The sequence below is a fragment of the Oncorhynchus keta genome, chromosome 2 (genome assembly GCF_023373465.1).
Source record: "Oncorhynchus keta strain PuntledgeMale-10-30-2019 chromosome 2, Oket_V2, whole genome shotgun sequence".
Classification (NCBI taxonomy): domain Eukaryota; kingdom Metazoa; phylum Chordata; class Actinopteri; order Salmoniformes; family Salmonidae; genus Oncorhynchus; species Oncorhynchus keta.
Genome location: NC_068422.1, coordinates 60,217,565 through 60,240,206, shown reverse-complemented (window position 1 = coordinate 60,240,206; position 22,642 = coordinate 60,217,565). Strand labels below are relative to the sequence as shown.

The 22,642-nt window shown below is 45.7% G+C and overlaps 1 protein-coding gene across 2 annotated transcripts in view; it reads left to right on the top strand.

Moving 5' to 3' along the window:
• Nucleotides 1-10,741: 10,741 nt before the first annotated feature.
• LOC118358005 (cyclic AMP-responsive element-binding protein 3-like protein 1) overlaps nt 10,742-22,642 on the top strand; it is a 33,399-nt gene continuing 21,498 nt past the window's right edge. The window contains exon 1 of one of the 2 annotated variants that reach the window (XM_035735354.2): nt 10,742-11,125. In XM_035735354.2, the coding sequence (XP_035591247.1) occupies nt 11,015-11,125 (111 nt within the window). In that variant the 5' untranslated portion in view covers nt 10,742-11,014. Of the gene's footprint in view, nt 11,126-19,122; nt 19,490-22,642 lie in introns of those variants that run through there. The other variant, XM_035735362.2, reaches the window with a different exon arrangement.

Genomic DNA, 22,642 nt, shown 5'->3' with positions numbered 1-22,642 from the left:
CATTCTCTGATACTTTCTTTGGCTTGACGACCATGTTAAGTCAAAGAAATCCAGCCTCAAGCTTCCCAGTGATGCGAGCCTACCAGGCGAGCTAAAGGCTTCTATGCTAGCTTTGAAGCTAGCAACACTCAGAGCACCAGTTGTTCCAGACAACTGTGTGATCACACTCTCTGTAGTTGATGTGAGTATGGCCCTTAAACAGGTTAACATTCACAAGGCCGCAGGGCCAGACGGATTACCAGGACGTGTACTCGGAGCATGCACAGACCAGCAGGCAAGTGTCTTCAATGACATTTTCAACCTCTCCCTGACCCAGTCCCTATGCCCAATAACTATCGCCCCGTGGCACTCACATCTGTAGCCATGAAATGCTTCAAAAGGCTGGTCATGGTTCACATCAACACCATCATCCCTGACACCCTGGACAGACTCCAAATTCGCATACCGCCACAACAGATCCACTGATGATGCAATCTGTCTTGCACTCCACACTGCCCTTTCCCACCAGGACAAAATGAACCTACGTGAAAACATTGTTCATTGACTCAACGTTCAAAACCATAGTACCCGCAAAGCTCATCACTATGCTAAGGACCCTGGGACTGAACACCTCCCTCTGCAAATGGATCCTGGACTTCCGGACAGGCCGCCCCCAGGTGGTGAGGGTAGGCAACAACACATCCGCCACGCTGACCCTCAACACGGGGGACACTCAGGGGTGTGTGCTTAGTCCTCTCCTGTAGTCCCTGTTCACCCACGACTGTGTAGCCGTGCAAGACTCCAACACCACCGTTAAGTTTGCTGGCGACACAACGGTGGTAGGCCTGATCACCAACGACGATGAGACAGCCTATAGGGAGGAGGTCAGAGACCTGCTGCTAATGTGGTGCCAGGACAACAACCGCTCCCTCAATGTCAGCAAGACAAAGAAACTCATTATGCACTATAAGAAACAGAGGGCGGAGCACCAACCAAATCACATCGACGGGGCTGTAGGGAGCGGGTCGAGAGTGTCAAGTTCCTCGGTATCCACATTGCTAAGGACCTATGATGGTTCAAACACCAATACAGTTTCAGTCTCCTCCTCATTCACTGGACTCTAGTCACACACACTCATACTACACTGACACTCCAACACACAAATACACACACACTATGTAACGTTTTTCTTCCGTTGAAGGAGAGGAGGACCAAAATGCAGCGTGGTTAGTGTTCAATAAGGACAATAAACGAGAACCCTTACAAAATACAAAACAACAAAGGTGAAAACTGAAAACAGCCCTATCTGGTGCATAGACACAAAGACAGAAGACAACCACCCACAAAACCCAACACAAAACAGGCTACCTAAACATGGTTCCCAATCAGAGACAATGACTAACACCTGCCTCTGAATGAGAACCATATCAGGCCAAACATAGAAATAGACAAACTAGACCTACAACATAGAATGCCAACACAGCTCACGTCCTGACCAACACTAAAACAAAGAAAACACAAAAGAACTATGGTCAAAACGTGACAGTACCCCCCCCCCAAGGGGCGGACTCCGGCCGCAAAACCTGAACCTATAGGGGAGGGTCTGGGTGGGCATCTGTCCGCGGTGGCGGCTCTGCCGCAGGACGTGGACCCCACTTCACCATAGTCTTTGTCCTCTTTATCTCCTCCTAGGAACGGCGACCCTCGCCGCCGACCTAGGATTGGCAACCCTACTAAAGGGCCCCACTGGACTAAACAAACTCCTCCGGACTGAGGGGCAGCTCCGGACTGAGGGGTAGCTCAGGACTGAGAGATAGCTCAGGCTGGTTGACGGATTCTGGCTGACTGGCGGCTCTGGCGGATCCTGGCTGACTGGTGGCTCTGGAGGCTTCTGGCTGACTGGCGGCTCTGGAGGCTCCTGGCTGACTGGCGGCTCTGGACTCCTGGCTGACTGATAGCTCTGGCAGACTGGTGGCTCTGGCGGCTTCTGGCGGATCCTGGCTGACTGGCGGCTCTGGCGGATCCTGGCTGACTGGGCTGGCTCTGGCAGACTGCTTCTGGCTGGTAGACTGGCAGCTCTGGAGGCTCCTGGCTGACTGGGCTCTGGAGGCTCCTGGCAGACTGGTGGCTCTGGCGGCTCCTGGCAGACTGGCGGATCCTGGCTGACTGGCGGCTCTGGCGGATCCTGGTTGACTAACGGCTCTAGAGGCTCCTGGCAGACTGGTGGCTCTGGAGGCTTCTGGCTGACTGGCGGCTCTGGAGGCTCCTGGCTGACTGGCGGCTCTGGAGGCTCCTGGCTGACTGACGGCTCTGGAGGCTCCTGGCAGACTGGTGGCTCTGGCGGCTCCTGGCAGACTGGCGGATCCTGGCTGACTGGCGGCTCTGGCGGCTCCTGGCTGACTAACGGCTCTAGAGGCTCCTGGCAGACTGGCGGCTCTGGCGGCTCCTGGCAGACTGGCAGCTCCTGGCAGACTTGCTGCTCTGGCGGCTCCTGGCAGACTGGCGGCTCTGGCGGCTCCTTGCAGACTGGCGGCTCTGGCGGCTCCTTGCAGACTGGCGGCTCTGGCGGCTCCTTGCAGACTGGCGGCTCCTTGCAGACTGGCGGCTCTGGCGGCTCCTTGCAGACTGGCGGCTCTGGCGGCTCCTTGCAGACTGGCGGCTCTGGCGGCTCCTTGCAGACTGGCGGCTCCTTGCAGACTCTGGCGGCTCCTTGCAGACTGGCGGCTCTGGCGGCTCCTTGCAGACTGGCAGCTCTGGCGGCTCCTTGCAGACTGGCGGCTCTGGCGGCTCCTTGCAGACTGGCGGCTCTGGCGGCTCCTTGCAGACTGGCGGCTCTGGCGGCTCCTTGCAGACTGGCGGCTCTGGCGGCTCAGGACAGGCGGGAGACTCTAGCAGCTCTGGATAGGCGGGAGACTCTAGCAGCTCTGGACAGGTGGGTGACTCTAGCAGCTCTGGACAGGCGGGAGACTCTAGCAGCTCTGGACAGGTGGGAGACTCTCGCAGGCGGGAGACTCTAGCAGCTGTGGACAGGCGGGAGACTCTAGCAGCTCTGGACAGGCGGGAGACTCTAGCAGCTCTGGACAGGCAGGAGGTTCTAGCAGCTCTGGACAGGCGGAAGGCTCTGGCAGCGCTGGAAAGACGGGAGCACCCGTAGGGATGAGACAGAGAGACAGCCTGGTGCGGGGGGCTGCCACCGGAGGGCTGTTGCGTGGAGGTGGTACTGGATAGACTGGATCGTGCAGGCGCACTGGAGCTCTTGAGCACCGAGCCTGCCCAACCTTACCTGGTTGAATGCTCCTGGTCGCCCTTCCAGTGCGGCGAGGTGGAATAGCCCGCACTGGGCTGTGCTGGCGAACCGGGGACACCATGCGTAAGGCTGGTGCCATGTATGCCGGCCCAAGGAGACGCACTGGAGAACAGATGCGTAGAGCCGGCTTCATGGCACCTGGCCTGATGCCCACTCTAGCCCGGCCGATACCAGGAGCTGGTATGTACCGCACCGGGCTATGCACCCGCACTGGGGACACCGTGCGCTCCACAGCATAACACGGTGCCTGCCCGGTCTATCTCGCTCTCCGGTAAGCACAGGAAGTTGGCGCAGGTCTTGAGAACCATATCAGGCCAAACATAGAAATAGACCAACTAGACATACAACATAGAATGCCCACTCAGCTCACGTCCTGACCAACACTAAAACAAAGAAAACACAAAAGAACTATGGTCAGAACGTGACACACTACATAATGCTCACACACACACAAATAAATAAAAAAACACACACACACACCTTGCACATACACTGCTGCTACTCTGTTTTTTATCTATCCTGACTGTCACATTTACCCCTACCTACATGTACATACTGTATTACCTCAATGATCTTGTACCCCTGCACATTGACTCGGTACCGGTACTCTTGTATGTAGTCTTGTTATTGTCACGTTCTGACCTTAGTTCCTTTGTTTTGTCTTTGTTTTAGTATGGACAGGGCGTGAGTTGGGGTGGGCAGTCTATGTTTGTGTTTTTATGTTGGTTTTTGAGTTTGGCCAGGTATGGTTCTCAATCAGAGGCATGTGTCGTTAGTTGTCTCTGATTGAGAATCATACTTAGGTAGCCTTTTTCCACCTGTGTTTGGTGGGTGTTTATTTTCTGATTTGTGGTTCATCACTAGACAGGACTGTTTTGTTTGTTCGTTCTTCCAAGTTGTTATTTTGTTTAGTGTTCAGTTTTGATTATATTAAAAATCATGAACACTTACCACGCTGCACCTTGGTCCTCACCTTATTCCACCGACGATGGCCGTTTCAGTTATTGTTATTTTATTGTGTTATTTCCTTTTAAAAAAAATCAGAAATGTTCTTACTATTTAAAACTCTGTATTGTTGGGAAAGGGCTTGTAGTAAGTAAGCATTTCACATGAAAGTCTACACCTGTTGTAGTCGACGCTAATAACGACTAATAACATTTGATTCCATTTTTTCTTAGATTTTATTTTATTTTGCCTTTGTCCATCCAAATGGCCTATCCATTTCCTCACTAGCGTTCTCTCCATCAGGCTGTATTGCTCTCTCCAGATGTGGCCCAGACATGCTGGTCTGGAGTTCACACACACACAGAGAGAGAGAGAGAGAGCTGGCTGTCTAGTGGAACTGGTACTGCGGGGGAGGGACAGACTGCATCCAAACGGATGACAGCATCTGGAACCTCCTCATCAATCACTCTCTATCCCCAATGTTGTTTCCCATCTCATCTCCAATGAAAGCATATATTGTATATAATTTATATACGGTCTCTGTTTTAGTGCATTGTGAATAGGTTGGATATACACTGAGTGTAGAGAACATTAATACTGAGTTGGATCCCCTTTTGCCCTCAGGACACCCTCAGTTGGTTGCGGCATGAATTCTACACGGTGTCGAAAGCTTTCCACATCGATGCTGCCCCTGTTGACTCCTATGCTTTCCACAGTTGTGTCAAGTTGGCAGGATGTCCTTTGGTTGGTGGACCATTCTTGATACACACGGAAAACAGTTGAGCGTGAGAAACCCAGCAGCGTTGTAGTTCTTGACACAAACCGGAGCTTTCACTTGGATTCACCTGGTCGGTCTATGTCATGGAAAGAGTAGGTCTTCATAATGTTTTGTACACTCAGTGTATTGTACTTTAGAGGCATACATTTTCTTTAGGCATAGGCCCTTATAAAACACTGTCAGTCACAGCATAGAAACAAAAATCCCACATGCCTTACTGTTCTCTCCTTTGTTGTGGCTGTCAGTCACGAGTCAGCACCATCGAAAATGTTAGAATAATTAAACCCCTACCTAATGTGAAGTTGAACCACTGCCTCATCGGGGAGAGAGGTTGGGACCAACCACGAAGTACCACGCCCCGGCCGGTCTCTGTGATGGATCTAATTATTGATACACCGGGGGAGGAGAGGATGGTTGGATGGAATCTACAGCCTCGCCCTTTTTTGCCTCAGCCTCCCCAGACAGGCAGACAGAGTGACCCTGAGGCTTGCTATAAATACCCCACTTATTACTGGGTGGTGATGGGGCTATGGCCAGAAGGCTCTCATTTAGGCTTTTCCGAGACTGAAATAAAAAGAAACACTCGGAGTTGAGGAGAGAACCTCTGAAACTAAGTCTGGGAATAACTTCCGTGGGGGATGGATTACCAAACCGAACGTTCCCATCAAACAATGGGATAAAGGAGCTACCTGGATGCCTTCCAGACAGTGGTTGGATTTGTGGTTTGTCAGTCTTCTCTGTGTTAGGCTTCCAAGCTACACAAACCTTGTCATTCTTTCTCTCTGTTCCCAGTACTGTCGTTGTTGAAGTCAACTAAAGGGAATGGAAGAGTTCTGAATGCAATACTCTCAAACCGCCACCAGAAATGACATTCTCCTGGGATTCTATCTTTCTTTGGTCCGTATAACTAATAGAAATAGTCTGCCAGTGCCAGGCTTTCAACAATGACAGAGGTCACAGTTGTGCCTCTCACTGAACAATATGATATTGGCATGCGGACTACACAAAGAAATCGATTTTTGTTTTAAAAAAATTTAGAAATCTAAAAAAATCCCAGCTTTAATGGGGCACGGAGGACAAACGCTTTGTTATTGAAAAAGGCTTGGTTAATAAGCGTCTCTCTAACCACAGCATGTCCAAGTCAATGTGACGTCAGTCTGGTGAGTCATCTCTTGTCAAGCGTGTCAGAGGAGGTCTCTTACTAACAAGATATGCTATTAAAATGAACAGGCGGCAGGTGATTCAGTGGACTATAATCAGCCTCAATGTGGGCACACTCTGCTAATAGGAATCAAATGGGTTTGAATGAACTCACAAAACCTCGCACCCCTGCTTTATAGAGTTGATATGTGAGGCAGAAGGCTATTGACATGCTCAAAGATAACAGGCAACAACAACACAAAATACACTACATGACCAAAAGTATGTGGACAACTGCTCATCTAACATCTCATTCGAAAATCATGGGCCTTAATATGGAGTTGGTCCCCCCTTTGCTGCTATAACAGCCTCCACTCTTCTGGGAAGGCATTATACTAGATGCTGGAACATTGCTGTGAGGACTTGCCCCCTCTCAGCTACAAGAGCATTAGTGAGGTCAGGCACTGATGTTGGGTGATTAGACCTCGCTCGCAGACGGCGTTCCAATTCATCCCAACTCCATCCGACGCTTGGCATTGTGCATTGTGCATGGTGATCTTAAGCATGGAAACCCATTTCATTAAGCTCCCGGAGAACAGTTATTGTACTGATATTGCTTCCCGAGGCAGTTTGGAACTCGGTAGTGAGTGTTGCAACCTAGGACAGACATGTTTTATGTGCTACTCGCTTTAGCACTCGCCGGTCCCGTTCTGTGAGCTTGTGTGGTCTACCACTTCGCGGCCGAGCCGTTGTTGCTCCTAGACATTTGTACTTCACAATAACAGGACTTACAGTTGACCAGGGCAGCTATGGCAAGCCAAACATTTTACAAACTGACTTGTTGGAAGCTGGCAAACTGACTTGTAATACACCTGTCAGCAACGGGTGTGGCTGAAATAGCCGGATCCACTAATTTGAAGGGGTGACCACATACTTTTGTATTTATAGTGTATCTTTATAGCTAGTTTAAAATGTATATTTAGCTCTTCTCCCTCTACCCTGTATATTATTTTATTGGCAACTGCTTAGCTAACTGCTAACAAGCGTGTTTGTGTGAAGTATATTTATAATGTAGCATTTACTGGTTACCACAGACAAACAGTTGTTCGGTCCATAAACATTTGCTGCATTAAATATGTATTATATTTCCTTTGGTATAACTGTGCTAGGTATGTGTATCCTCAGTATAATTTGGGGCAGTAGTACACATCATATTGTCCAGCCTCTGACGTACATGATAAGTACATTGATTCAACGTTCGTTATCCATAAACATCAAGTCCCAGTGAGTTAGCTGTATTGACTCAACTAAAGGGTTCAGAGCGGGGAGGCAGAGGCAACATTTTCCGATCTGATCACCATAATGCGTCTCTGTCCTATCACACAGGAAACCGGAAAGGTCACTGCTTCCCAACATGTGTGATCAGTTGGGTGACTCATCCTCCGCTAGTATCCCTATGAATATAGAAACAGAGGTTTGTTATGGTCCGTTTTTGACCGAGAGAGCGGTGCAGGATGTGACCGCATCATGGGCTAAGGCTCGCAACCTCACGTCACCTCCAAAACTAGTTTCAGAAACATGACACAAATGCTGATGAATACCTTGTGCATTTCCCTTGTATTCAAAGGGATACACTTTGCAGAAATAACTGTGTCAAAACGGTCCTGAGGATCTGTTCAGCCCTGGGTGAACTAAGAAGATCTGGGTTTAGGCTATGAAGATGTAGTGTATGTGTTCATTGTTTTAGTGAGAGGAAGAGTGATGTCCATGGTTACAGTACTGATGAAAGCTTTCTGAGGTGGTTTTTGGTGGTGGTTAGGTTATCGTCTTGTCTGGACTACCCCCTGAGCGTTATGCTGCTGTGCTGAGGACCAGTCAGATCCAACTAAAAATAAGACCAAGCTATTACTGCTAAGCTTTCGCAGGTGACAAGAACAAAAAGCTGAGACCAGACTCAGAGCAGGTCCCTGAACAGAGCTTTAAAAAAAAAAAATCTGTTTTGATACAGACCCTTCAGCTTGAGTGTATTACGTCTATGAGCGATGGAGGTGGACAGACTACAGGACTCTGTGATTGATTAGACACAGCATGTTAGCCCGGGCAGGACGCCCAGACGGAGAGAGCCAAACACTTAGCCTGGGGTCAGGCTGTGTGACACGGCCTCATGAACAAGGTGGTGTCCAGGTGCTGTGAACTCTAGTGCTGTTCTCCCGACCACGGACAACATCCTCACCACTGTGCTCCTGTGGTAACTACAAAATGAAGTGGGCAGGGTGGCAGGAGTGGTTTTGTCATGTATGCTCCTTACGTAACCTGACCTTGGGGCAGACTGCAGACGATTTGTTGGCAACGGTTTTGAAGGAGCTCTTTTGAGGCCTTTTCCAGCTGGCCTGTAGAGTGAGCACCCATCCAAGACCAGGCTTTGATTTCCATAGGATACACCCAGTCACTCAAACACTGCCTTGCCACACCGGGCAGTTTCACTTCTGGTGCTCAGTTTCCTTTTAGAGTAAAGGCCATCGATATCTGGATCCTGAACGTCTTCTTTTACTGTCTGTGCTCACACACCATAAATGAAAATATTGTATTACTTGGACACAGATGTTGCAAACACAGCAAACTGTTTTGTTTGTTGACACAAAGAGGCCGAGGAGTTCCAGAGTCCTCGCCATGTTTCCATAAATCTGGAGTACATTTTCTCAACCTTTTTTTAAAAATGTCAATTTCATCAATTCAGGACAGAACACGAGGAAATTGAATTGCAGTTTGAGAGTATTGCAATATTCAAGAGATGGCTGAAACGTCCTTTATGACACACAGACAGGTAGAGAGTAGTCTGGGTAGTGGTGCAATCCAATGCCAATCTGATACAGGACTGACCTGAAGCTTTGTGTGTTCAAACAGACAAGAAAATAAGCTGTGACCGTATGTGGATCTCAGTATGGTTTTCAAAATCTGACCTTTAGGAAAAATGTCATTGGGTATGTGACATTCAACACGGGAAAAAGAACGGGAGTAAATCACTGTGCTAAAAATAAAAAAATAGGAGTACTTCATAGTAAAATGGAATATGGGGGAAAACACCAAAACTGCCGACTTTTGCTGTGTGGGAGGAAGAAATCGTGAGGGGAATAAACTTCAAGCTACTGTAACAAATGAGATTATATGCACATTATCTTCCAAGTGATAAAAATATTGGTCTGGAAAATAATAATAAAATGTTGACTCACTTCTCGGAGACATACAGTAACACAATAGTCTGGGGAATCAGGGAGTATGTTATGTTCTCGAAAACAGGATTTTACGCATGGAAAGAAACAAACATTGAATCTTATTCCATGTTTGCGTGTAATTTGAAGTGGTTCTATGGGCTTTTGGGTCATTGAAAGCCTACTCAGTGCATGTTGTCTTGTAAAACAACATGACCCCGATTTGACCTCAATTCTTAAAACATGAAGTATCCGAAATGATTACTCCAATTACCTCAGGAAAATGGACACGGTAACGGTTCTTAGCCATTTCGATATGATTGTTCACTGAAAGTACACGCTTCAATGGGTGTCGTTTTTTTCCCGTAAGAACAGACAACATATTTTGCCATATAAAGATATACTTACAGTTATTTCACACCTGACAACAAAAGCATACGGCAAATATCCGTCATTCATTACATTCACTGTGTGTTCATTCATCCACCATGCTAAATCTGTTACCATGGCATCCCAAGGCTGGTGTCTGGAAAGCGGAGTGTAGTGTTCCCGTAATGACAGAGGAGCCCTGGGTGCCTCAGTCAGAACTGGATGCTACCAGTGTAAGTGGTGAGTCAGTCAGGGTCATAGTTTTATCCGGTTTCCTGACGTCAAGGACCTTTTGTCCTGGACTCCATCCCCTTGAAAACCAAAAAGGTAAAGCAATGACATTGATAATAGTGCCAATTCTTATGCAGTCAAAAGTTGCCCGCAAACTTCATAGTTCTAGCTGGACCCCTGGAAGATCTGACGTCCTTGTGATGTACTTTGGTTATGTACTCAAGCTATAAAAAAAATGCCGCAAATTATGGTCAAACAGGAGCGTGGGGTTATATACCTTACAGGACTTATGGATCCATGTGAATTGATTCTTACCTTCAAAAATGTACAAATTGGCCTAGTAAAGCTACCATTGTGAATAAGCTAGCAGGATCAGTTGGGCATTGTCATAGGATCTACCTCTCAGATAAACCTGTCAAGTCAGACTTTACTGTTTCTGTACATACCCGACAGTATACAGAAGCAATTTCTCTGTATCTTGTGTTTCAAGGTGGTAATCATTACAACAGATGTAGAGGCACAGTATTAGTAAAGGTGATGTAATATAACGCAGGACAATCTAAGGTGTCAACCCAGCTTCATCACATTTCCCCTACTAGGTAAATATCTGGTAACTTCATGATGAAATCAGCTCCGCCTCAACGGATTCCTTTTGGAAGTGTTTCTTGGTAGGCCCTTTTGTTGGATTTTTGTCCATTGTTGTAGAGCACCCGTCCTACTTTCTCTGTTTTCTGTAGCGCTGAGGTCTACCTGAACTGAAATCAGCTCTCTGTTGTTATTCAACCTCTGGGTAGCTTCAGAGGCATAAAGGTAAACGCGTTCAGAGCTGAGGGGCACGTTATTTTGGAGGGGTGGGATACACCCGTCCTCTCCAGTGACCATCTTTCGCTAGGATAATGATCATGGGATGGGTGCAGTTGACAGGCTCTTCTCCTCTCGTCCTGGGACAGACAGCCTATTGAAATATTGGACTACTATTGATCAATATCAGGACTCCTCCTGAGTTTTCAGCTGTAGAGGGCGTGTTACACAGGTGTGCTTTGTCTACCAGAGTCCATGGACAGTATAGGGATATTGTTACTTTTCTCCTGCACACAATTATATTTTGTGACTCCGCTAGTTTCTTTCCGCCAGGCCCTGTCATCGGGTTCCATAGAGTTCTTCCTGGTAAGTACTCCCTCACTCGTGTGTATATATACACAGGTTATTGTTCTATACGTGTGCTTCAGTGTGCAAGAAAGGGGCTTAATGGTCTGCTCATTGGAAGTACAAGAACAAGTCACTGTACAGGACACACAATGGCATAGTTGTTGTACAAGGGTTTCCTTCCCAGAGTAAACTCCATAGACGTGCCATTGAGAAGAGGCAACAGAATGTGTTGTACATTTGCTTTAGACGGCTGGTTGTTGGGTGTCAGTATATTATAATGACCATAATTCATATTTTATCGTCTTTCATCCGTCCGTCCTTTCGGGTTGCGTGTTTTCATTTGCTGGTCATTTCAGAGACCTCTGAAACAGTGGGTACAATTAAAGGGCTTCTGTACAGTATGAGCATTTTGATTGACAACTTTCCAATGCGCATGTGTGGGCGCTGACAGGGTGGGTGCAACTGAAAGTCATCTTTAGCTGGCCTCGAACTCCGACAGGGAAGCCAAGTCCTACCCGGTTACACCACATAGGACGGTATAATCACATCCCACTCTCTGTGCAGCCCTGTCATTTTTGGCCAGAGAGCGACATCAAGTGCAACTCTCTTTTGAAAGGCGGTGATCATACGCTGTCTCCACATGAGTAACTGCTCTCCGCACTCTACGTCACTAAATCACTGTCTTTGAGTCCCCACTCTCTACTATGCAAGTGCTCCTTGAGTTGAAATCCTTGCCAATGTCTCAGTTGGACAACACTCCTGTTCACCCGTCATCGGTACCCTCTAGAGATAGAACCTCTAATTGGACATACATATTAAAGACCGCCACGACGGGGACAGGTAATGAGTGTTGTTAATGGAGAGGATGTCACACACTGTTGCCATCTGGTTTGTCACGTACGTGGGTGTCACGCACCTTCTCGTATTCATGCGTTGCTCTTTTGTCCTTTCTCGATAAGGTAGGGATTTATCTCTCGTGGACATAACAAACTTTTGCGCATATTTTACTCCTGGGTAACCGAGATTAGGTAGGGATATACTTAGTGGCCAAGCTAATGGAGTTGACAGATGACACAGCCGCAAAAGGGACGTAAATTGAATAATATTGGATGGCAATCCCTAAGCAAAATTCCGCATGGCTCTAGCTTTGGCTGATTCACCCATTCATTCTGTGAAATAAGAAGAGCACAGAGGTTCACTGAGGTCGGTCATTTATCCTTGGTAGTAGTCAAAGTACTGGCAGGAATCGGCGGCATATAAAATGTCCTCCATGGCAGCAATGCAGTTTATTATTTATCCTTTTGTCAATAGGAGAATAAGTAGTATATATTGCTCACCTTTCCAGAGTCTTCCCCCTCTCTGACCCTGTCTTTCTTTCAATCCTCCTTTATAATAATATATTATATGTGACAACCACAGGTGTCTGTTTCACAGAGTCAAGTTTCCACCCGCAATTATGTAAGAGGCCGGTTGGAGGTGGGAGACAAAAGGGAAAAAGCTGAGGGGAGATGCACTGTGGGTATGAAGAGGTGAGACCTTTAGTCTTCTTGGCCTTGGTATTCCAGCCACACTGTGAACAAAGCAGGTGAGGTGTGTCACAAATAGTCACGTTGTGACAAGGCATGTTGTCCTGTTTTATGCTACCTTCCACTATTCACCTCGTCTTTGCTTTTTTACTAAGGTAGCGCTTGGAGTTATTCTAACGAAATGATAACTAAGATTTTGTTTTGTCTGGGGTTCACAAAAAACAGCACTGTTTAGTACCATTGCGCACCAGCTACTGTAGTTGATTGCAATTGAATTCATCACAGTCCAGACCTGGGGATTCTTTCCCTGCTGTATCCTGCAATGGCATCATCAGCATTGGACGTCGTTGGCATCACGCAGAATGACCATGGTGCTACCCTCCTGCTGCTCAGTCTATAAACCACCACGATTACATGACGTTGTACAATCAGTCATACAGCACCAAACTCTTTCATCTTGCAGCAAAACCAGTGTTGACACCTTTGCATTTGATGTCATGTGTCACCGTTGCGTTTCACGTTAAATGGGCAAAATCTTGTCAAGGAAAACTTCGGGGGATTTATAGTACGTTTTCCTACCAGCCATCATCTACAGCGGGGTGGGGTTTACAACCGTACAGGGCGGACGTAAGAGCTGTGGAGAGGCTTCAGAGAGGAGGTAAAAGGCCCGAGGCAGCCATTTGAAGCAGCGCCAACAGCCCCCTCCCGCCAGGTGTTTGCGTTGCTATGGCACTTTGTTTTCACCATCATTAGCTACGAGAGTGAGAGGAAGCCATGGTGTACCTGAAGTGTTTAATGTATGGCCTGACACATGAAAGGACTGGGAGTATGATGTACGACATATGAAGCCCAGTGCGCGAATGGTGAAACTCGTGTCAAGCGTCAAACCTGTTTTAGCCACGTTCTATCATCTTGTCTTGTTGCCACTTTCGCCTTGTCCTGTTTTAGTCACACTTTCATCTCGTCTTGTTGCTTCAAAGAGTAATTGGTGAGAACATATATGCCAGTGAGAGTTGGGGTGTGCTGTATAATGACAAAACAGCTATGTTCCTGGACAAAGACAACGTGAAGAAATCTAACAGTGTCCTCATCTGATCTCATCTGTGGTCCTGCTGTCTGTATTCTAATTGACCAGGTAATTATAGGTAATCACCGAGCTACTTGAAGCCACTCTTACACTCGGCAAGCGACGGCTTCATCAGAAGCCCGGGCGAGGAGTCATTTCCTGTTAGAATGGGCTCCTAATTAGGGATAATAAGCTCATTTTAAGAAATAAAGAACTGCCGGCTTCAACTGTCCCTCCTCATCTCATTGACTTCCTTTAGAGGGGCACTTGCGTCAATACCAGGCCGAGTCTTGAACAAGGTCACTACTTTTTAAAACAGCCACTGTTACAGCTGCCGGTCTGGAGCAAAAAATAAACAAATGGTCAAATTACAGAAGGTGAGTGTTGCATAAGTGATAATTAGTTATTTCCCTCCGTTAAGCATGTTAAATGGGTAAGGAGAGATAGGTAAACATAAAGCAGAAATTCAATACGACCTGCCTGCCTTAGGCCACATATCACAGGATTTTGAGAAATGAAACACATCCAGGATTTAACACAGGAATGAATTATATCAGTGGGTGTTAAACAGTACTCATTACAATGTAAGCATACTAACAAATACACACTGAAAACTTGGGGGATAGCCTACCTGACAAAACAAGGGTTCAGAAATACCTCTGAAGGTTACATTCTGTTCATATACTGGTTTGAAATGACATATTACACCACACACAGTCAACGACACCTTCACACAAACGACTGAGTGTAATGCATCATGGGGCAGGTTTTTACAAATTAGGGCACCTAAACAGTCCCTGAAGGAGGGGACAGAGAGTGGAATTGAAACATTAGCTGAGGATCTGGAGGAAATGGTGGAGAGAAAGAACCACAAGAATGGGAATATTTTCCAGGATCAGGTGGCCTCTGTCCCCCTGAAGTGCTGTTAAAGACCATGGCATAAACATCTTCATTATTGCTCCCTCTTGAAATAGCACCAGAGCTGCGTAAAGATCCAGATCATCCGTTCGCAGCGACACTGTGATTTGCTTGACTGGGTTAAAACAGGCTTATTGATCCATCCCCTCAGCGGAGGAGGTCAAATCGGGTAACCAGGTGTGAACTGAATCCAGCCCAGTGATCAGAGACTACAATCAGCTCGGCACAAGAAGTGTCGCTGTCAATCGCCTCTCAAGATAAATGGGCTCTTCAATTCATGTCTTTAAAAGTCCTGCAAAATAGGTGATTATCACACCACTAGGCAACTAATTTTAGCCTGTGATCACTCAAGGATGTTATCCAACTCAATCAAACTGACTCTCACACTTTCTGGTCACATGGTGATGGGATCTGATCCTGACGCCTTGCTGTGTAAATGAGGCCTGGCTGTGAGCTGAGAAAAGCTTGGTTTGCCACAGCACTATATCATAGTAGCATCCTGTGGCTGACACACTCAATCAGCCAGCCAGCCACTCCCCTCCTCTCGTCACACACACACACACACACACACGCAGGCACACACACGCAGTCAGTATATCACTGCAGTCAAGAACACACTGATGCATCAGGCCAGACAAGAACAGCAGGGTGTTCAAAACCTCAAATCCACACTCTCGGTCAGTTTAGATGTCTCTATCATTCGGATGGATTTACTGTATACATAGTGCACAAAAGAGACAACATAATAAGTATCCTCTTTATGAAATGTATGAATCACCTCACTGCATATTGAGCTTAACAGTGTGTAGTATTTTAGTATTTCATTTTAGTATTTCATGATACAATGGAATGTTAGGGAGTAAACATTATTTATAATAAGGGTTACATGGAGAAAATAAGACTTCTCTGTTAGGAAAATGGATGGCCCTCCCTTCAACAAAATATATTTGACCTAAACCCTCCCTTCAACAAAATATATTTGACCTAAACCCTCCCTGAACGCTTGAAAAAAAACAAGTGACTGTAAGAGCCCCACATTGGAGGTGTCACAAAAACCCCTAAAAAGAGCCCCCAACAACAACAAAAACCCATCCAAATGTTTTTTTACCAATCATTTTCCCATTGGGAATTTTCAAAATGCTTCAAATAAGGGCTGTGTTTCATGTGGGCTTACTCTTGTGTGACATTTCGATAACCATGTAAATCTCTCTCGGACAAGGTGACTTTTATCAATATATTTGTTTCTATTTACTCTCAGATTTGAAAATAGACAAAGTAGACATCATGTAAAGCTACAAATCCCTGAAAGCTCCTGCACATAATCTCTAGCTAACGCCTTTGCTAACAGGTTTTTTGTCCATTTAAAACTTGCACAAGACAGTTCACAGAATTGTCAATTGAAAGAAATATAGGCAATTTATTCATTACTAAATTTAGCTAATATTAGATAGTTCATCCAGAGATTCTTACCTTTGCCTCGATTCGGCCATCTCGTCCAGATCATCATGGCATTTGTAGTTCTTTATGATAGCCACATTAGCAGCTAATTAGCATTTCATTTTGGGGGGGTACATACAGGCAAATATGTTGATAAAAGTCACCTTGTCCTTGAGAGATTTACAAGGTTATCAAAATGTCACACCAGGGTAAGCTTACACGAAACACAGCTCTTATTTTAAGTGTTTCTAAAATCCCCTATGGGGAAATTAATGGTGGAAAAACAATTTGAACCATTTCCTTGTTTGACTGCTAGGTTTCATCGGTATTTTGACTCATGGTACTCTATGTAACAGTATAACTTTAGACCGTCCCCTTACCCATACCCGGGCGCGAACCAGGGACCCTCTGCACACATCAACAACAGTCACCCACGAAGCATCGTTACCTATCGCTCCACAAAAGCTGCGGCCCTTGCAGAGCAAGGGGAACTACTACTTCAAGGTCTTAGAGCAAGTGACGTCACCGATTGAAACACTATTTAGTGAGCACCACCGCTAACTAGCTAGCCGTTTCACATCCGTTACATCTACACCCCAAATAATAATTAAAACAAAGCAGATAGCAGAGAACATGTCTTCTTTTGCCCTGACTTCTTGGACAGGCATCAGGGCTGCGGGCCAGAAGGTTGTGGGTACACATACCACTGTTGATAAGAGTAGGGGTGGAAAGAGCCCCTTTATAGTAAAAGCATTGCAGCGGTCTAAGGTACTGCATCACAGTGTTGCGGCTTAACTACAGCCTGGGGTTCGATCCAGGCTGTGTCACAACCGGCTGTGACCGGGAGTCCCATAGGGCAGCGCACAATTGGCCCAGCGTCAGGAAGTTTTGGCCATGGGGCTTTACTTGATTCATCGAGCTCTAGCGACTCCTTGTGGCGGGCCGGGCGCCTGCAGGCTGACTTCGGTAGCGAAATGCTTGTGCTTCCAGTTCTGACAATGCAGTAATAACCATTGAGTAATCTAACCTAATAATTCCACAACTACTACCTTATACACACAAGTGTAAAGGGATAAAGAATATGTACATAAAGATATATGAATGAGTGATGGTACAGAACGGCATAGGCAAGATGCAGTAGATGGTATAGAGTACAGTATATACATATGAGATGAGTAATGTAGGGTATATAAACATAAAGTAGCATAGTTTAAAGTGGCTAGTTATACATGTATTACATAAAGATGGCAAGATGCAGTAGATGATATAGAGTACAGTATATACATATACATATGAGATGAGTAATGTAGGGTATGTAAACATTATATTAAGTAGCATTGTTTAAAGTGGCTAGTGATATATTTTTACATCAATTTCCATTATTAAAGTGGCTGGAGTTGAGTCAGTATGTTGGCAGCAGCCACTCAATGTTAGTGGTGGCTGTTTAACAGTCTGATGGCCTTGAAATAGAAGCTGTTTTTCAGTCTCTCGGTCCCTGCTTTGATGCACCTGTACTGACCTCGCCTTCTGGATGATAGAGGGGTGAACATGCAGTGGCTCGGGTGGTTGTTGTCCTTGAGGATCTTTATGGCCTTCCACATCGGGTGGTGTAGGTGTCCTGGAGGGCAGGTAGTTTGCCCCCGAGTTGCCGTACCAGGCGGTGATACAGCCCGACAGGATGCTCTCGATTGTGCATCTGTAGAAGTTTGTGGGTGCTTTTGGTGACAAGCCGAATTTCTTCAGCCTCCTGAGGTTGAAGAGGCGCTGCTGCGCCTTCTTCACAATGCTGTCTGTGTGGGTGGACCAATTCAGTTTGTCCGTGATGTGTACGCCGAGGAACTTAAAACTTACTATAGCAGTCCATAGCCTAATTTTGTCTGTCAAACAGGTAGGCTTACCTAATTTCTTAAATAGAAAGAAATAGGCTCCAACACAAAGACCTCTTGTTCGTAAAGTCTAATTAAATGAGGATGGTTGAAATTAATTATGCATACTCAAATGTATCTACTTTCAGCACCATGAGCTGTCCATTTCGGATTGATTGTGCCGAGGCTGCTGCTTCAAGTTTTAGCACAACAATGTAAGTTACTTGATTCTGGCTTATTGTGAGGTTAATAACTCAGATAAACACATCACGGGCAAGAAACATTTAGTTTTTAATCAATTCAATTATAGTAGTAGCAAGCTATCAAAGTTGACCTCTGGTCCTCCTCCCCTTTGCGTTCTCCACAAACTGAATAGAACATAGACTATAGGCTAGTCAGTGCAAAATATTTTTTGGACTAGGCCTAATCCAAAAATGATTTTCCTCCAGTTAAGCATTCTGTACATTTTGATCGGTCTCTTAGCATCTTTTATCCAGCAGCATACCACCCTGCATCCCAATGTTGGCTTTCAGCCAAAGCTAAGCAGGAGTGGTCATGGTTGATCCCTGGATGGGAGACCAGATGCTGCTGGAAGTGGTGTTGGAGGGCCAGTAGGAGGCACTCTTTCTTCTGGTCTAAAAAATAATATCCCAAGGGCAGTGATTGGGAACGTTGTTCTGTGTAGGGTGCAGTCTTTCGGGTGGGATGTTAAACAGCTCTCCTGACTCTCTGTAGTCACTAAAGATTCCATGGCACTTATTGTGAGCGTAGAGGTGTTAACCCTGGTGTCCTGGCTAAATTCCCAATCTAGCCCTCATACCATCATGGACACCTAATCATCCCTGGTTTCCAATGGGTTCATTCATCCCTCTGTAACTCTTCCCCAGGTTGTTGCTGTAAATGAGAATGTGTTTTCAGTCAACTTACCTCATTAAATAAATAGTTGTCATACATGTGTTAGAACTGCATACTAATACTTTGAGAGGACCTTCACAGAGATATACCTGATGTTTTTTCATTGGAGATCTGCACTTTCTACATGCCACTCAAAATACCCCAAAGCTATAAGAAGAGTCAGAGAATACCGAAGCTACTGCTTCTTTAAAAAATGAAATAAAAAGAGGCGGGGGATGTGTGCAGAGAAAGTGAGGCGGTACCATCATGAATATTAATCACGTGATTTGTTCCTTAGAGACAGAGCGCAGCTGGATGTCGCTGATTTGAATGAACTAGAGGACACCGCGCATCATAACAACGCATATAAAATCTAAAATAGTATCTTAATAAGCACTACACGCTATTGAGTCGCGGGATGCATAACAACATTATAGTTGTATAAGAGACAGTTCAGAACAGAGCAGCCTAAAAGAGCTGCTGTCATCGGTTCTTAACATTTGAAACTATTTACCTTTTATTGCTTTTGTGAAAATATATTTGATCATAGAGTTTAATTACAGCAATTGCACTTATGGACACCATTCTGGACAATTTCGCCCCGGATAAACTTTTCCCCAGTGCCAACCTGTTGGACCTTGAGGATTTGAATGAAGGGGATTTTCTCAACAATGTGGTATGTGCAGATGTTCATTTTTATATTCTACATATTATCAACACTTATCTTTACGCACACAGTGATTGACAAACTGTAATGCAGCATAAATCGTGATTCGCTTTGATTCTCCGGATGTTTGATATATTATTCGGCTGTATGCCTATAGCCTATGCGATTATTGCTTTCAGTGTCCACAGTGTCAGCAGTGTTCCTCTGTCTCGATTGTGATAGACGTGTTAATTACTCTGTAATAACCTGATTTATGCAGGAATTAAGCTGATAGTCTACACTGCAAATATCCAATGCACGTCAGAGAAAGGAGTTGGGTTCGTCACATGCGTGTCTGAAACGATTACGAAAGATAAACAGCCGGCATGTAAGCTACTGCTGTTTAATTTACCCAGCTGTGCATTTCAGAAAATTCTCTTTCACAGTCGTGCCGGATCTAAAGTGGGCGTGTTAGGTGGAGTTGATCCTGCTCATGCATCCGGCTTCAGTGCATTTGTAAAGACTGTTGTGACAGATGTGAAAACAATCACACTTTTATGATGGCCCTCGATAAATGACTCTGATCCAATTGAAGATGATATTCCTCATGTATTAGTTAAGTTAAATATTCAGCACATCACACACATGGATCAAGAGTAAATGTCACTGGAAAATGACAAACTGTACCAAGACTAAACAACCCCACCACAAAGAGATGGAGTACATAATTGTTAGTAGGTGGTGGAAAATTGGACCAGCCAATGGGCTATTTGGAGAAATGGTGAGCAATCTGGAAAGGATCCCATTAGGCTTTGTATGTTCCATGATGACTCATTCTTCTGAGGAGAGAGTGGTGGTGGTTTGTATCTTTAACTACTCCCCGATGGGTCAATGTTTCATCTAATTCGAACACCCATAGGACATACAGAGGTTTAACTGGGGATGCTTCACACATATGAATGGGAAATCATGTGACATAATGGCATTCACACTGAATCTGCACATCAGCTCAACTAGTCATGCACTTGGGACACTTGAGGATGATTGAGGATGATTGACTTATAATAGACTCAGATGTCCCTCCACATTCTCCCAGCTGTGAGGGCATGTATCAAGCCTGGCCCCTGGCCCTCAATGGCTTGATTGTGGCTGGGAGTTTTCTAGGGGACAGAGACAGGGAGGAGAGGACCAGTCTGTCTTTAGTGTGAATAAGATCAGATTCTAGCAACTGACTGCCCTCTCAGTGCTGTGTGAGAGTGAATGAGGGCCTGTGTGTGTGTGCAGGGTGCACCACTCACCTGTCTGCCGCTGCTTCCCCCTGCACAGCCCTCTGTTGAAGCCCCTCTGTAGGCAGAAGCGTTGAGGCTGGCCCTCTTCAGTGAAAGAACCCTTTGACGTCTTTAAAACAATTACAACAAAATTACACACTGACAGCAATGGGGGAAAGGGTGGGGAGAGGCAGGTAATAGGCAGTGTTTGTTTTACCAGCTATTATGGGGGTTTAAATATAGGTGGGTCATTTAAGGATTTCTACTGTTTAGGTTTCTGTGTGCTATTTTTTTGTTATATATAGCTTGGAGTTAGAATTTCATGGCTGCCTTGGGGTTTTCGGATGCTGCCTTTGATGACCCTCTTGCCAAGCACTTAAACACCCTACATTTTGGGTAATTGCATGGGTGGGTAAATCAGATAAACTGCAGGCTATTCCAGACCCATATCAAACATCTCCAATCGAAAATCAAATCAAGAGTCGGCTTTCTATTCCGCAACAAAGCCTCCTTCACTCACGCTGCCAAGCTTACCCTAGTAAAACTGACTATCCTACCGATCCTCGACTTCGGCGATGTCATCTACAAAATCGCTTCCAACACTCTACTCAGCAAACTGGATGCAGTTTATCACAGTGCCATCCGTTTTGTCACTAAAGCACCTTATACTACCCACCACTGCGACTTGTATGCTCTAGTCGGCTGGCCCTCGCTACATATTCGTCGCCAGACCCACTGGCTCCAGGTCATCTACAAGGCCATGCTAGGTAAAGCTCCGCCTTATCTCAGTTCACTGGTCACGATCGCAACACCCATCCGTAGCACGCACTCCAGCAGGTGTATCTCACTGATCATCCCTAAAGCCAACACCTCATTTGGCCGCCTTTCGTTCCAGTACTCTGCTGCCTGTGACTGGAACGAATTGCAAAAATCGCTGAAGTTGGAGACTTTTATCTCCCTCACCAACTTCAAACATCAGCTATCTGAGCAGCTAACCGATCGCTGCAGCTGTACATAATCTATTGGTAAATAGCCCACCCATTTTCACCTACCTCATCCCCACAGTTTTTATTTATTTACTTTTCTGCTCTTTTGCACACCAATATCTCCACCTGTACATGATCATCTGATCATTTATCACTCCAGTGTTAATCTGCAATATTGTAATTATTCCCCTACCTCCTCATGCCTTTTGCACACATTGTATATAGACTCCCCTTTTTTTCTACTGTGTTATTGACTTGTTAATTGTTTACTCCATGTGTAACTCTGTGTTGTCTGTTCACACTGCTATGCTTTATCTTGGCCAGGTCGCAGTTGCACATGAGAACTTGTTCTCAACTAGCCTACCTGGTTAAATAAAGGTGAAATAAAAAAATACAAATAAATAAAGTAGCTTATAAGATCAGAAAGTGTGGCCACATTCCCTAGGATACCTATGGTGTGGAGATTAGCATATTCTTATGATACGACTTGTGTCAGAGGGTGTTCATTCCTTTTGCATGGATTACAGACTGTAATGAGCTTGCAGGTTGTCTTCATATTTGGCTGTTCTAGTCATTCCCACTTTACTTGAATGATAAGAGCAATTCCTATCGGATTAAAGGTCAGTAGCATACTGTAGTTGACGACAGAAGTGAAATATTCACTTGGGTGGATGCGTAGAATAGAACTGCACCCGCAAGTGTCGTATTGCAAGTGTGTGTCTGTGTGGAAGAGGGGTGATCCCAGCCGGCAGGTGACTGGCCAACCCACCTGCGTCCCACACAAGCCAGCGGCTAGTTCTGCTCACAGACGATGGAGCGTGACTGGGCATGCCAAAGAACTCCAGCAAGTCGGGGCCTTGCAGTCGAGACACACTAATGTAGAGTGGGGGTGGAAAGGAGTTTTTGGCAGAGGGAGGGGGTAATGGGAT